This window comes from Polyodon spathula, chromosome 8, assembly GCF_017654505.1.
Source record: "Polyodon spathula isolate WHYD16114869_AA chromosome 8, ASM1765450v1, whole genome shotgun sequence".
NCBI classification, from domain to species: domain Eukaryota; kingdom Metazoa; phylum Chordata; class Actinopteri; order Acipenseriformes; family Polyodontidae; genus Polyodon; species Polyodon spathula.
The window spans coordinates 1,177,774-1,194,944 of NC_054541.1; the positions used below are offsets into that span (position 1 = coordinate 1,177,774).

At 39.7% G+C, this 17,171-nt stretch overlaps 1 protein-coding gene across 1 annotated transcript; it reads left to right on the forward strand.

Annotated features, from left to right (window-relative positions):
- Nucleotides 1–354: 354 nt before the first annotated feature.
- LOC121319173 (zinc finger protein 79-like) lies at nt 355–12,297 on the forward strand. Its single transcript, XM_041256359.1, has 3 exons — nt 355–988; nt 2,068–2,388; nt 10,494–12,297. The coding sequence occupies exons 1-3, from the start codon at nt 718–720 to the stop codon at nt 11,303–11,305; spliced, it is 1,404 nt and encodes a 467-aa protein (XP_041112293.1). The 5' UTR covers nt 355–717; the 3' UTR covers nt 11,306–12,297.
- Nucleotides 12,298–17,171: the final 4,874 nt, after the last annotated feature.

A 17,171-nucleotide genomic window follows, 5' to 3' on the forward strand; every position in this document is an offset into this window, starting at 1 on the left:
CATGTATAACACAGTCGTGCAAAATATATCATTAACAGCACAGACAACGTTTTTATGTTGAAAGATTACATTTTATTGACAAAACTATAAAATAAAGTAATAACAAGCTTAACACTGTCTAAACGGATTGAGGATTTTTTAGCATTTTGTATCGCTGCAGTGGTGATTAACGTAGCGAGTCAGCGGTGTGTGTAAGAAACGACATGAAAACAAAGTACTGTAACCATCTAGCACAATAAAAGCACAGCTTTGCTAAGATTAATACTGTTGCTGAATTACTGTGGCAGCAAAGCAGTGATACTGACCGGCTGCTGACTATACAAGTGTCGTTTGACGTGGGACCTGCGCAGACTCTCAAAAGTCTGCGCGACATGAACGCGCCCAGCGGCTTTGGAATTGAGCATGCGCATTAGAAAGCAGAGCCGGTGGAAACTGGCGCCATTTCGGATCGGCGCGGTGTCAGCATTGCATAGAACACAGCGCGCAAAGAGCCAACATGGAGAACTCTGCCATCCAGCTTCATAACCGCGTCGAGCCGCCCTCGCTTCCACAGGGAGGCCAGCCAAGGATACGCGCCGAATCATCCAGGCACGCCTTCTGCTGGGACGCTTTCATTACAGCTCCGGACAGAGAGAGGGCTGCTTTGTGTACCTGGAGAGAGGTGGCTGTAGGCGCTGCTGATTTGCCGAGACCAGTCTGCCACTAAAACCAGTGAAGATGGACGTCAGTGTCTCCGTGTCGTTCTTTCAAGAGCAGCTCGCCTCTCCCGTCGAGCGCGCAGTGAAAGCGGCTGTAGACTCCGTCCTGCGGGAAATTACTGAAGTTGTCGGCAGCAGATTCACTGAGTTCCGAGTGGAAATGACTGCAATGAAGAGAGAGAATGAAAGTCTGAAGCTGAGACTGGAAATATCAGAGAGCGAGCTGAGAGCCGTGCGAGGGTGTATAAACACTGCAGATACAGACATTAAACAGCCTTTCATATTTCAGGGTAAGATTGATTTTATTGTGCGGTATTGCTCGGTCAATCCAACACCTCAAACCACCTTCTACTGGAAAAGTCTTGGTTGGAGTTTCTCTTAAGAGACGTTTTAAAGTGTTTGGTGATTATAAGCGCGGTTAGTAGCACAGCTCTGTCCTAATATTGGTTATAAGGAGTCTAATTGAGGCGTTGTGTTATTTTATAGACCTATAGGAAGGTAGTGCATCTAGCCTAGTCTAATTCATATTTAAATAGCTATTCTAGAAACTAAAAGTACTATACTGGTAAGTCTTAACCAGTCTGTAATTAGAGAGGCTGAAATGGTATCCTCATGGTAAAGCGATGTCTTGTATAGAGTCCCACTGAGCCAGTCATAGCCTTATTGCAGAGGGTTAGAATAATGATTGGGGTCCTAATATGAGCGCACAGCAGCAGGACGTGTTTTCGTGTTTATTATTTTTTCGGGGTTATTCTTTAAGAGCAGAGATGAGTTTGCTCGGGATGCATGCAATAGGGATAGCCACACCATTACAAATGTATTGCAATACTACAAGGGATGTGATTGGATTTATTTGTTTTGTGCAGGATGTATAATATAAAGATGTTCATATGAAAATGCCTTTTCCTTCACTTTGTTCATAGGAGCACAAACACAGTGTTATCTGATGATTGCAATGTAGAATAACAGGAATGGGATCAATACCAGAATGAACCTAAACCTCCAAACTATTATACCAGCTCACCCCTATACGAAATAACTGAGGAACAGTCACTGGAAATGCAAGCTGCACATTATTGAGCACAGCAGTCTGGAGGGGTTATTTTGATACAATCCCTGATCAAAGCAGCCAGCACAGAATGTTGATAGGAGCTGAAATAAATATTTGATCATTGCAAAAGCATGAACCATGGCATTGTGGGTAGGGTACTAGGGTTAGATGTGCTTTATTAAATATAAATAAATAAGAGAAATACCTCCTCTTAGACCAAAGACAACTCTCAGTAGCATTCTGACACGGGGCTGGCTTTTAGAGGAGCCGAGCTAGTAAGAAAGAGTTGAAATTTTATACAATTTTGTTTCCCCACAGATCCCAGAGAGAGCCATGCTATCCCTGAATCTGAAGCACAGGAGGAGCCAAAGATAGAAGCAGTTTCCACACAAGAGGAGTCCTTTGAGCAGGAGTGCTGTGCAAGTCTAATGCAGGTTACAGAGCTGCTGTTTGTTAAAGATGAAGAGGTCCCTCAACAGGAATGTGCTCCTATCAAAGAGGAGTTCATAGAGCAGGAATGTGTCTACATCGCAGAGGAACTTCCTGCTGAATATAATGCCTGTACACTTGAAGAGAACTACAAGCTGGGATCCAGCCTGTGTGATGATTCTCCATCTGAATGTGAACTGGGATTTAGAGGTAACCCTACAAAACAAGCAGCATTGAGCTGCCTATTCATCTTGCAGAGCAGCTACTGAACACCAGCAGTGTGCTTCACATTCATATTTTAACCAAGGGGAGCTGCCCAGCCACTCTGTCAACAAGGACATAACTGTGCTTGCTCCTGAGGCAGCTGCTAGATGTGCAGCCACTGCCCCGCCTCTTTAGAATGCTGTTAGATCAGCGGTGTCCAATCACGCTCCTGCAAGCCATTCCACTCCACATTGAACACGTTCACTTCTATAAAGTGCTGCTCCTGTGCCTGGATGGAGGTTTAATTGGTTCAATTAAACAACTTAGAACAGGGTTGGAACAAAGAGCAGGAGTGGAAGAGCCAGCTCTGGACGCCCCTGTGTTAGATCTGTGCCTTTCCCCATTCCTGGTAGCCAGTTTGCAGTTGTGCTGCTCCCACAGCTTTACAGAGCTGCAGGGATCACATGTCCATCACTGGGTGATGTCACATCCAGTCGGGTTGCTTAGCGTCCCCAGAAGAAACATTTCCCCCTTCAGCGCTACATAGTTCTACATATCGTGTGTCTTCAAATTAAAATATTCCATTAATAGCAGTACTATCACCATGCAGGTAGTTAATAACTTGGTTGTATAGAGTCAGGATTTTTCAATATTCCAGTTTAAACGGTATAAAAGCAGGTAGATTTTCATTTTCCACGTCACTGACATGCTGACATCATTCTTGCTGTGACTGACACTTGAGGGACACTAGCTGGTAAACGAATCCTCCTCATCTCAAGCAGCCAATCACTGAACTGCTCATTGACTTGTGTTCAACACACAGACCCAACACAGTGACGAAGCGTTGGTGTTTCTTCATGCCAAATATTGACTGGGGAAAGATAAGTTCGGTTTATTGGAGTTCACACAAAAAAACAAAACCAAAAAAACCCTGTAAACTTTTCCCTTGTTAATGCGCGTCTATTTTAGTTTTTCCCTTTCCCTTGTTAACGCACGTCTATTTTAGTTTTTCGCTTTTCCCTTGTTAATGCGCGTCTTTTTTAACTTTTCCCTTGTTAATGCACATCTTTTAGTTTTTCCCTTTTCCCTTGTTAATGCACGTCATTTAGTTTTTCACCTTTCCCTTGTTAATGTGCACTATTTTAGGTTTTCTCTGTTTTTTTTTAATGCAGGTTTTCATTTTAACTATTTGTTTACACAACAGTAGTCCCACACCTTTGTTCACCATCATAACTGTTGAATGAAACCGAAGTGTATTAATCCAGCACCTCTGCACTTTAGCATTTATAATGTATATATAGCTGACAAGCGTTCCACTGGTATCCCGTCACGCCTTTCTTCTTAAAGGCATACAGCCTCTATACTTACAAGCCCAGCGACAGCGAGTGGAAGCGACAGCGAGTGGGAGAAGTACAGCGTGGAAAAGTACAGAGCAGTTTCGAAGCAGAAAGGAGAAATTGCATCTTGAATTGCTTTAATCAGAAAACAGAGGACATTGGGGAAACACAGCCGCGTGTGTTTTTCTGATAACAAACAAGCTGAAACTCGGAGCAGCTGATTCAAATTCAGCGCCGTTTTGAGACACGGGCGAGGGGAGGAGCCGACAGCACAGCAGAACAACGCAGTTAAACGAGGCAGTCTTCCCAGCGACAGCGAGTGGAAGCGACAGCGAGTGGGAGAAGTACAGCGTGGAAAAGTACAGAGCAGTTTCGAAGCAGAAAGGAGAAATTGCATCTTGAATTGCTTTAATCAGAAAACAGAGGACATTGGGGAAACACAGCCGCGTGTGTTTTTCTGATAACAAACAAGCTGAAACTCGGAGCAGCTGATTCAAATTCAGCGCCGTTTTGAGACACGGGCGAGGGGAGGAGCCGACAGCACAGCAGAACAACGCAGTTAAACGAGGCAGTCTTCCCAGCGACAGCGAGTGGAAGCGACAGCGAGTGGGAAAAGTACAGCGTGGAAAAGTACAGAGCAGTTTCGAAGCAGTTTGAAAGCAGGCTGACAGCTGCAGAAGAAACTAAACTTAAAAAAAAAAAAAACCCTCAACATGGTCTTCAAGCCAGTAATCTGTGACACCTGCTTGATGTGGGAAATCCGAGAAAACCCAGCGGAGCTAAACCAAGTGTGCGTAAAGTGCCGCGCGATCCAGGATTTGCATAAACTAGTAAGTATGCTAGAAATGGAGCTGGAAGAAGTGAGACAGCAACAGGATCTTGAGGAGCTGGCACACCCACAATTCATGGAAGTCTGCATCACCCCTAACAGACTGAAAGCCACCAGGGAGATAGAAGGTCAGAACAGCTGGGTTCAGGTAGGCAGAAGCAGGGAAAAAAAGAAACTTCGTCAAACACAACCACCAGAAATCAAAACAACCAACAGATTTGAGTCACTTCAGAATTTTGATGAGCAGAACCAACAACAAGAGAATGAAAGGAACAACATCCAGGACCCTATTGACAGTGGTGACCAGACAGCAAAAAGAAGGGAGGTCATGATTGTTGGGGACTCCATATTGAGAAACACAGCAAGTTCAGTTCGCAGTTTGGACCCCCTTACTACAACAGTGTGCTGCCTTCCAGGAGCCTCGGTCAAGCACATCACTGAAAATGTGGACAGGCTCCTAGAACGAACAGGAGACGACCCGGTAGTAGTCGTCCACATCGGTACAAACAACATTGGAAGAGACAGACCAAAATCCCTGCAAAACAAATTCAGAGAGCTAGGAAGGAAATTAAAAGAGAAAACCAAAACTGTGGTATTTTCTGGTATACTACCCGCACCTTGCAAAGGACCATATGGACAGCTGGAAATAATAAATCAAAACCAATGGTTGAAGACGTGGTGCACACGGGAAGGCTTCACCTATCTTGATCATTGGACCACTTTCTACAACGAGGACTATCTGTATAGACGGGATGGACTGCATTTAAATAACAAGGGAACTAGTCTACTTGGAGAAAAGATCCTCGAGCAGGTTCGGAAGCATTTAAACTAGAAAGGAAGGGGGGAGAAATCAACAAAAAAACAGAAGGGAGACCGCATCAAAACAAGAACAACAACTCAGGTAAGACAACCATTAAATGTATTTATCTAAATGCTAGAAGTATCAGAAACAAAATTCTAGAACTTGAAGCTACTGCACTAACAGGTAACTATGATGTGATAGGTGTTACAGAAACGTGGTTATCTGAGAGTGATGGGGACGAATATAATATTTGTGGGTATACACTGCATAGGAAAGACAGGCAGGACAGACGAGGAGGAGGGGTAGCGCTATACATAAGAAACAGTCTTGAAGCCCAGGTGTTAAACCTGGACAAAGAAAATAAAACCGAATCAATATGGGTCAGAATAACAGACAAAAATTCAAAAGGCATAATAATAGGAGCATGCTATAGACCGCCAGATTCAGACGGTGAGCACAATAATCTGTTATACAATGACATTAGAAATGTGTGTAGCAAAGGAGAAGCCATACTAATGGGGATTTCAACTTCCCCCAAATAAAATGGGAAAACCCGGTGGGTAGCACGAAGGATGAAATAGAAATGGTGGAAATGACAAATGACTGCTTCCTAACACAATTTGTGAAGGCACCCACTAGAGGGGAGGCATGCCTTGATTTAGTCTTTTCAAATAACGAAGATAGAATAACTAAAACAGAGGTCAGAGAACCACTGGCAAACTCAGACCACAACATGGTCTCATTTGAAGTGTTTTTTAAATCCTCAAAAGTAAAGACTAAAGCTAAGGTTTACAATTTTAGAAAAGCAAACTATGAAGGCATGAAACAGAGACTAACAGAAGTAGATTGGAGTAAAATAGAGAAAACACCCACAGAAGAAGGATGGTTGTTCTTCAAAAATGTAGTACTAGAGGCGCAAAACAATTATATCCCTAAAGTAGACAAATCTAAATGTAAAACTAAATTGCCAAAATGGTTTAATAGATCAATTAAAAAAAATATTCAGCGAAAAAAGGCACTTTACAGAGCATTAAAAAAGGACCAAAAAGAAAGTACACAGAAAGAGTACACAGAACTGCAAATGCAAGTCAAAAAGGAAGTTAGAAAGGCCAAGAGAGAAATAGAAATGAACATTGCTAAGGGAGCTAAAACCAATTCCAAAATGTTTTTCCAATATTACAACAGCAAGAGAACATTCAAAGAGGAGATTAAATGTTTAAGAGATACAAATGGCAAAATCGTAGAGGAAGAAAAAAAAATAGCAAATATGTTAAATGATTACTTTTCACAAGTTTTTACAAAGGAAGATACTGACAACATGCCCCACATGTCATCCAGTTCCTATCCAGTTTTAAATAACTTTAGCATAACTGAGGCAGAAGTGTTAAAGGGACTAGGAGCTCTTAAAATAAACAAATCCCCTGGGCCGGATGAGATCCTCCCAGTAGTACTCAAAGAAATGAAAGAAGTAATTTACAAACCGCTAACCAAGATCATGCAGCAGTCTCTTGACACAGGGGTGGTACCGACAGACTGGAAAATTGCAAACGTAATACCGATCCACAAAAAGGGAAACAAAACTGAACCAGGTAACTACAGACCAGTAAGCCTGACTTCTATTATATGCAAACTTATGGAAACTATAATAAGAGCCAAAATGGAAAATTACCTATATGGTAACAGGGTACTGGGAGACAGTCAACATGGTTTTAGGAAAGGGAGATCGTGCCTAACTAACTTGCTTGATTTTTTTGAGGATGCAACATCGATAATGGATAATTGCAAAGCATATGACATGGTTTATTTAGATTTCCAGAAAGCTTTTGACAAAGTCCCGCACAAAAGATTAATTCTCAAACTGAACGCAGTTGGGATTCAAGGAAACACATGTACATGGATTAGGGAGTGGTTAACATGTAGAAAACAGAAAGTACTGATTAGAGGAAAAACCTCAGAATGGAGTGTGGTAACCAGCGGTGTACCACAGGGATCAGTATTAGGTCCTCTGCTATTCCTAATCTACATTAATGATTTAGATTCTGGTATAGTAAGCAAACTTGTTAAATTTGCAGACGACACAAAAGTAGGAGGAGTGGCAAACACTGTTGCAGCAGCAAAGGTCATTCAAAATGATCTAGACAAGATTCAGAACTGGGCAGATACATGGCAAATGACATTTAATAGAGAAAAGTGTAAGGTACTGCACGCAGGAAATAAAAATGTACATTATAAATATCATATGGGAGATATTGAAATTGGAGAAGGAATCTATGAAAAAGACCTAGGAGTTTTTGTTGACTCAGAAATGTCTTCATCTAGGCAATGTGGGGAAGCTATAAAAAAGGCTAACAAGATACTCGGATACATTGTGAAAAGTGTTGAATTTAAATCAAGGGAAGTAATGTTAAAACTGTACAATGCACTTGTAAGACCTCATCTTGAATATTGTGTGCAGTTCTGGTCACCTCGCTATAAAAAAGATATTGCTGCTCTAGAAAGAGTGCAAAGAAGAGCGACCAGAATTATTCCGGGCTTAAAAGGCATGTCATATGCAGACAGGATAAAAGAATTGAATCTGTTCAGTCTTGAACAAAGAAGACTACGTGGCGACCTAATTCAAGCATTCAAAATTCTAAAAGGTATTGACAGTGTCGACCCAAGGGACTTTTTCAGCCTGAAAAAAGAAACAAGGACCAGGGGTCACAAATGGAGTTTAGAAAAAGGGGCATTCAGAACAGAAAATAGGAGACACTTTTTTACACAGAGAATTGTGAGGGTCTGGAATCAACTCCCCAGTAATGTTGTTGAAGCCGACACCCTGGGATCCTTCAAGAAGCTGCTTGATGAGATTTTGGGATCAATAAGCTACTAACAACCAAACGAGCAAGATGGGCCGAATGGCCTCCTCTCGTTTGTAAACTTTCTTATGTTCTTATGTTCTTAAGCACCTCGGTACATATTTCTACGATATCACAGCAAAAGGAATACACTTTTTTATTTTATTTTGGTGCATGCATATACATACACACACACACACACACACACACACAGCTCTAGAAAAAATTAAGAGACCACTGCAAAATTATCAGTTTCTCTGGTTTTACTATTTATAGGTATGTGTTTGGGTAAAATGAACATTTTTATTTTATTCTATAAACTACTGACAACATTTCTCCCAAATTCCAAATAAAAATATTGTCATTTAGAGCATTTATTTGCAGAAAATGACAACTGGTCAAAATAACAAAGATGCAGTGTTGTCAGACCTCGAATAATGCAAAGAAAATAAGTTCATATTCATTTTTAAACAACACAATACTAATGTTTTAACTTAGGAAGAGTTCAGAAATCAATATTTGGTGGAATAACCCCGAATTTCAATCACAGCTTTCATGCGTCTTGGCATGCTCTCCACCAGTCTTTCACATTGATGTTGGGTGACTTTATGCCACTCCTGGCGCAAAAATTCAAGCAGCTCGGCTTTGTTTGATGGCTTGTGACCATCCATCTTCCTCTTGATCACATTCCAGAGGTTTTCAATGGGGTTCAGGTCTGGAGATTGGGCTGGCCATGACAGGGTCTTGATCTGGTGGTCCTCCATCCACACCTTGATTGACCTGGCTGTGTGGCATGGAGCATTGTCCTGCTGGAAAAACCAATCCTCAGAGTTGGGGAACATTGTCAGAGCAGAAGGAAGCAAGTTTTCTTCCAGGACAACCTTGTACTTGGCTTGATTCATGCGTCCTTCACAAAGACAAATCTGCCCGATTCCAGCCTTACTGAAGCACCCCCAGATGAGTCCAATTTTCAGCTTTGCCCAGCACCTGGTCGTCTAATGGTTAGACGGAGACCTGGAGAGGCCTACAAGCCAGTGTCTCGCACCCACTGTGAAATGTGGTGGAGGATCCAGTGATGATCTGGGGGTGCTTCAGCAAGGCTGGAATCGGGCAGCTTTGGCATGAATCAAGCCAAGTACAAGGTTGTCCTGGAAGAAAACTTGCTTCCTTCTGCTCAAACAAAGCCGAGCTGCTTGAATTTCTGCGCCAGGAGTGGCATAAAGTCACCCAACATCAATGTGAAAGACTGGTGGAGAGCATGCCAAGACGCATGAAAGCTGTGCTTGAAAATCAGGGTTATTCCACCAAATATTGATTTCTGAACTCTTCCTAAGTTAAAACATTAGTATTGTGTTGTTTAAAAATGAATAGGAACTTATTATCTTTGCATTATTCGAGGTCTGACAACACTGCATCTTTTTTGTTATTTTGACCAGTTGTCATTTTCTGCAAATAAATGCTCTAAATGACAATATTTTTATTTGGAATTTGGGAGAAATGTTGTCAGTAGTTTATAGAATAAAACAAAAATGTTCATTTTACCCAAACACATACCTATAAATAGTAAAACCAGAGAAACTGATAATTTTGCAGTGGTCTCTTAATTTTTTCCAGAGCTGTGTGTGTGTGTGTGTGTGTGTGTATATATATATATATATATATATATATATATATATATATATATATATATATATATATATATATATATATATATATATATATATATCTCATATATAGTCTCAATGTCATGTCCTTACAGTACAACAAAAATCTTTTGTGAATACCAAAAAATCTTAATATTTTTATTAAAGTAGTCAGCATAAATGTAGTATTAGGCAGTGGATGCCGCTGATCATCAGCTTATTTCGAAAACCCTGCATTCATTATCGCTGTTTTTGCTTTGATCAGTTATTTTTTTTTAGCAGTCTAATGTTTTAGCCTCTTGAATTGCTAAACACAGAAAACCCACCCCTTCAATTCTCTGATTGGTTAGATGTTGTGTCAAGACGTAAGACAGCTGTCATGTGGTTCCATGATTGTTTTTTTTTTCACCCAGCAACGTCCAAGTGATCTAGTCTGCTGGAAGCACACTCAATCCTTATTGATAAAAGCACAGTAGCATCTGCAAGACGGGCAGAGTGGGTTTTTTCAGCGACAGCCACTTTGCTGGGCGGTCTGCCCAGCTGAGAAGGCCTGGGGAGAACCGTGGTCTAGTTGTCATGGTTATGACATGAAGCCCTGCAGAACATTGCATGTGGAAGAATGATGTACGATAACCTTTGTTTCTCTTCTCTTTCTTTCTTTAGATTCTAAAGTAGCTGAAGGGGAACACGACTCCACTCCATCAGCCCAGTGCAAAAACTCTTCTAGTGGCAAACCACAGTGCAAGAAGCTCAGAGAAACGACAGCCCAAGAAGAGTATGTGAAGACATTGAGAACTCGCTCCATTAAAATCCCTTCTTTACAAGACAGACCCCCTCTTACTGTGGAGAGTACAGAGACACCACATTCTGCATGTTTCAACAGTTCTGAAACCCAGGGCAACTTGAAGACCTTGCCTCGTTCTATTAAAGGTGGGAAGAGGTCCTGTCAATTAGAGGTTCAAGAAACTCACAAGGGAAATCCCACAGGAGGGAATACATTTTCCTCGGCTGATTGTGGGAAGAGTTTCAATCATATATCACTGCTTAAAAGACACCAGCGCATTCACACAGGAGAGAAACCTTCCCACATACAGTCAAGTGATAAAAGTTTTAAGCAGTTAGAAAATCTTCATTCACACCAGCGCATTCACTGCACTGAGTGTGGGAAAACATTCAGTCACACAAGAAACCTTAGAAAACACAAGACTGTTCACACAGGAGAGAAATCTCATCACTGTGCTGTTTGTGGGAAGAGATTCAGCCATTCTAGAGACCTAAAAAGACACCAGCGCATTCACACAGGAGAGAAACCTTATCACTGTACTGAGTGTGGGAAGAGATTTAGTCTGTTTGGAAACCTTAAAATCCACCAGCGCATTCACACAGGAGAGAAACCTTATCACTGTAGTGAGTGTGGGAATAGATTCAGTCACATAGGAAGCCTTAAACACCACAAAGCCATTCACACAGGATAGAAACCTCATCACTGCTGCTTGTGGGAAGAGATTCAGCCAGTCTCAAAGGCACCATAAAATTCACACAGGTGTGTAGTCCTCTCCCTGCATTTAATGCGTGAAGAAGTTAAGTCAGTTGCAGGCTCTTACAGGACTTGAGAACATTGTCAGAATTGTAGACTCTTGAACAACAGGAGCATATTTGACTAAATACAGAAATATTTACTGAAAACAAAAGAATAAACCTGCTTGACAAACAGGGTCATCCCCATGGCTTTAACTATGAGGACACCAGGGTCGAGTCCTGGCTTGTTTTTTTGCTGAAGTACGAAAGACTCCTTCATTTTCTCTGTTAGTTTGCCGTGTAACACAGATTTGGAATTTGAATAGTAAATACCAAGCAGTCATATACATACTGCAGGTAGAGCTTGAAACCTCAGTGTGACCTCGGGAGAATCAGCTCTGGTTACGATGCTGGTCACCCCTGATCACAATCTGTTCAGATCAAAAGCTCACGGACCACAAATATGAGCGAGTCTTCAGTCTTGTATTCCTCATGTTGTTGAGCATTGGAATTGTGTTCTGTCACATTAGTAATGTATTAAACAGATTGTTCTTATGAATGCACGTTTCTCTTGCTTTTCTCATGCATTGCTCAGACTCTTGCAGTGTGTTTTGTGGAAACTTCCCCGATACCAGGGTGAATCTGCGCTACCTCAAGACACAGCACAGTATACCGCTGTTATCATGAGGGCAGCTTGAAGTGTAAAAGCAATACTGTTTCCAGCAGGGGGCACCAGAGAGCTTTTAGGAATGGAATGGGCCGCATACCATTGTTTCTCAAGAGGTGATTTCTGCTCAGGATGTGTTTTAATACTGCCCTCGCTCTCTTGGGTACTCCATTATCAAACGTAGGCTCCTGTGTTTTTATATCAATTTGTTTATTGATAACGAGACTACTAAAGAAAAGAAAATCTGTATTAAAAATGCTTTGCTGTCTGTTTTAAATGATGTTCAGTGTCTTGTCAATCAAGGATTTCATTTTAAAAATCCAGTAATAAATACAGTGATGTCCTTGTTTCTACATTTCTTATATATACCCTGATTGGAGCAGATTTTTAAACTGCTGTGTGCTCATACAGGCCATCCATGTACAATCAAACATATTTTGTCATTAAGTTTTCTATAGCTCTGGTTTATAAAAATAGTTTTTAGATGTTTATCTTGATGTTGCTTTAAAGCCCGTTTCAGTTCTGCGCGTTCCTGTAAAATGAGCTCTGCGGTTTACAGGTTTGTTGTATCTTTTTATTATTTATGATTTTGGGAAATGCACTCTTGTTAGATATTTTATGGATCTGTACTTTCAAGTCGTTATTATTTGTAGTGTTTTAGATTGCAAGGCTGTGAGAATTTAAACAGCAATCTCACACGACTGCATGGAAGTTGGAATCGGGGGTCAAGGATTTAAAAACTGCAGAATCAGGAATAGAAGACAGAACAGGCATTTTCAGTACTTGGAAATGGGAATTTTAGCAACAATGCCTGCATCTTTTGTTTGGAGTAGATTATGATTAGCTGCTCCGCAGCTTAGTCTGCAGCTCTGTACTAAATCCACAAGTCTGTTGCAATTGACCCACATGGTTCTCATTGCTGGCTTCATCAATAGCATTGGGCACTGGGAAATGTAGTTATGATGCCATCTTAAAATCCCAGAACTACATTGTCTTTAACAGATTTCCATAAATGCTGTGCTCTACACCACTACCTGTGCAAGAGGCTGAAAGCAGAGACACGCAGTGCTGTTACAAAGCAATGCCAAGAGCATTCATCTGGTGAGCCTGCGCAACCTTGGCCCCAGATTTACAGCCTAATAAAGTCAACGATACCAAATGAGCTTCCAGCAGTGGTAGATGCTGTTGATAGTGCTAGTGCTGGAGTGGATACACAAGAGGCTGTCCCTGGAACATCAGGTATAATTCAATACAAAATGAGGATTCAAAAATCCAAAATGAATTCAAATCCATTCGAAATCAGAATTCAAATCAATCCAAAATGAGAATTCAAATCCATTCAAAATGAGTATTCAAATCAATTCAAAATGAGTACTCAAATCCATTCTGAACTCGAGTATCATTCTCGCTCTTCTCCTTCTCTCTCGCTCTGCTCCTTCTCCCTGAACTGCAGAATTTGCCTCTCTCATTCTGCTTTTTTTTTTTCTTTTAAGATGTGGGTGGCACCCCCTGTGCAGCTGTGTGATCTGATGCAGTATTTATAAATGCATCTAGGTTATACCTGCCGTACCTTTCTCTCCACATAAACCTGTCCAGGTCTGACAGTATCAGCTCTTCTGTGCCTGTGTTGTTTTAAATGGTTTGTTAACACAGGTCCAGTAGGTGTCTAGTTGTAAACTGCAAAGTCAGTTTGATAAGTGACCGGGTATTACACAATGCAAACAGGGTCTAGGCTGGGGCTGCATCAGTTTCCTAACAGCAGTAAAATAGTTTGTGTAAAAATAAAGCTGTGTTGTAAGTGTGATTTTATTAGAGCTTCCTTTATGAAGTGTTTTGGACGTTCTCAAGCCAGTACCCTCTCTTCAGTTTTACTCTCAAAATGGTATAGTAATTATTTATAAATACTCCAGTTTAAATGTAGCTACCTAATTAATTAGTCATACTGATATTAATCAGAAACATTTTGTATGAATGTCTTTTCAAATTGTAGCGTTCACCAGGGAAGCAGCTCTCAGATTTCAGAAACGTTGTGGACCCAAATCCCACCCATGTGACAGGAGCAGTGTTAGTCTGTCAACGTCACTCTGTAAACCTATCAAATAAATTTCATTTTTAAATAAGAATTCTAGAGACCTTGCAAAGCAAAATCAAACAAGCTCTTCAAAGTGTGTTTCTCTTTTGCTTTTAATGACACTTTTGCGCGGAATAACTCAAGAACAGAGCTGGCTTTCACTGAAGTGTGATGGGAATTTAAAAAGGAATTCAAAAGCTTTTCAGATCCTGTTTCCAGGCAATCTGACCATTTGGAAACTAACCATATGTGACGAGGTCCTTTACAACTTTTAGGTTGGACCTCATCACCCAGTGCAATACTGATGTTCTTAATCGTGTGCAGACAGACACACATACAGGCACACACACTCATACACACAGTAGGAATCCAGATTTCACTGAGACAAGACGAGAAACACAAGCTAATAAAGAGAAAGCCCAGTATAGTATTAGTTATTAACCCTGTAGGCTGATACAGAGTCCCAGCACCAGAAACAGTGTGCAAAACACTCCTCACTGTGTTTGACTATTTATTTTTATTTCATCAAACAAAACACAGCTAGAAACCAGAGCTGAAGAGTCACAGATTGTACTGCTGTCGCCAAATCATGTAACACATAGTTATTATTTTTAATGATATAACAGAGGATCAACTGTACTTCCCACCCCTCCCCTCCCCTCCCCTATTTCGTTCCTGTGGTCATCCATTAATCTATATTCATTTCAAAACAATCATGAATGTTAATAATAATAATAATAATAATAATAATAATAATAATAATAATAATAATCTAATTTGTATATAGCGCCTTTCATAGTGGAGCACCATCACAAAGCGACTAGATACGAGGCTAGGGTGTGTGAGCTATGCATCAGCTGCAGAGTCTCACAACAACGCCTCAGCACATTTTCTTTTTTTTAAACAGCTTCAGTGGTTTCAATCTATCCTCACACTAAATGTTGTAGCTAGCACTGGACACGGCATTCTTTATATTCCCTTGTGTGATCGAGTGTTAATCCGCTCTGCAGCGCACTCCATCACCCACACAGCTCCCTTACCTGCAGACCGCGGGACAACTGATGTACAAAGGCTGTTTTATCAGTCACTGTTGTGGACTATAATAGTATTGGTTTGAATAATAAATAATTAAACTCACGTGGAGAGGTGTCGTGTCGCAGGGCTTCCTGCGCTGTAAACCTGGACTTCATATAGACGGGCAGAACGCAGCTCTCGCTATTCCTTATCCAATGCTGCCATCGTGTGGCCATAAACTGTTTGTTGAATTATATATATAATAATGCAACTCGGTTAGTAGTATATATTACTATATAATATTATAAATAATGTTATAACCTTTCTCTTTCAAATATTGTACCAATCATAATTAATTCGTACATTTAAGATAATGCCATTCATATCATATACGTTTGTTGTAATTATGGCCTTTCAAATTACTTGAATGAACCTTAACCCCTGTGCAAAAATTGACATTTCAGATACATTCTTAAAATACAGCAAAACCAATATTTACAGGAGAGTACTGTGTATAAATAAAGTTTTGTAAATTGCTCTTATTTGAAATCATTCTCAGCCATTTATAGTGCTTACTATATTTTCTTACTGGGCTCATATAAGCAAATAGTTATTATCAGGTTTAGCTGCTCTTAGTCAAATTCACTCTTATAATTTACTGTTTGGGTTATTATTTTGCTCTTGAATTGATCTTATTGTACTTTTCAGCTGCTCTTATCTGTATTGTGAGATTGTGTGACATTTTATAACATAATACTTTGTACTGTGATAACTTGTAATAAGTGTAAGTCGCCCTGGATAAGGGCATCTGCTAAGAAATAATATAATAATGATAATAATAAAAAAATAATAATAATAATAATAATAATAATAATAATAATAATAATAATAATAATAATAATAATAATAATAATATTATTGTTATTTCTTAGCAGATGCCCTTATCCAGGGTGATTTACACTTGTTACAAGTTATCACAGTACAAAGTATTACATTGCTGAATTTCACTACCTGTACTACCCATTGAGAATCAGCAGAGGGCACCAGCAACCGCTTGTGACTGAACTGTGCTCACATATAAAAACAAATGTTAGTTTATTAGAACCAACAGTTCTACTAAACGGCCACACGATGGGATCATTAAATAAGGAATAGCGAGTGCTACGTTCTACTCTCGCTTGTCAGCGTCGCATCTGTACTCCATATAAAATCCTGTTATTGGTTTTAATTTTCAGCACGACTCGCTTGTCATAACGAATCCATTTTGTGTATAAATTAAACACAGCAGTGTTGTTTCTTGTTGCATCTAAAGCTTTGATGTCTTATTTTTTTTAATTGGTCAAAACAATGAGTAGAGATCACGCAGCTTCTGTTTAAAATGTGTTGGTTAGAGTTAGGGCGAATGAATACATTACATATCACAACATATCATTCATGGGGAAAGAAACTAAAGAGATGAAAATCTTATTTGGGTTTCTTTACCTGCACAGACAACACATAATAAATAAATATCACAATTCTAATAAAAACAATAAAAATGATTAATTAAAATCAGAATTTAGCAGATTCAGGTAAGATAGGTAAAACAGACAATTGGTATAAAAAAATGAAATCATAAATGTTAAAAAGAATCTGGAAGATGAGTTTATAATATGTATAGAAATGAAAATGCTGAGGATGAGAATTCATTGGACAATGAAATGAGGGATCAGATGTGAAGTAAAAATCACACAAACACACATATACAATAATGAGAAAACAGGTAGAACACATCTAATACAGAATAAAGACAATCCATGTGTAAAAGATTAGAAAGAAACAGTGATTAGTACACATACAATTGAAAAAAATAAGTATAAAAAAGACCAAACCTAATTGTGTTATAAATAAATTCAACGACAAAAACTGTGTTAAAGTAACATTAAGGTTTGGTTAAAGTAACATTAAGGTTTAACTCTGCACCCTTATGTGTGTCTTTTTAATATACATAGTAATTGCAATGCATGTATATTGATCGTGCTTTGATCACTATAAATAAATAAATAAGGAACAGAAACTGTGTGAACTTACC

Bases quoted from the DNA above. Each gene is read 5' to 3' on its own strand.
- LOC121319173 (XM_041256359.1), top strand. From the start codon at position 718: ATGGACGTCAGTGTCTCCGTGTCGTTCTTTCAAGAGCAGCTCGCCTCT. The intron at 989-2,067 runs GTAAGATTGATT...GTTTCCCCACAG, and splicing joins ACAGCCTTTCATATTTCAGG to ATCCCAGAGAGAGCCATGCT. The intron at 2,389-10,493 runs GTAACCCTACAA...TTCTTTCTTTAG, and splicing joins ATGTGAACTGGGATTTAGAG to ATTCTAAAGTAGCTGAAGGG.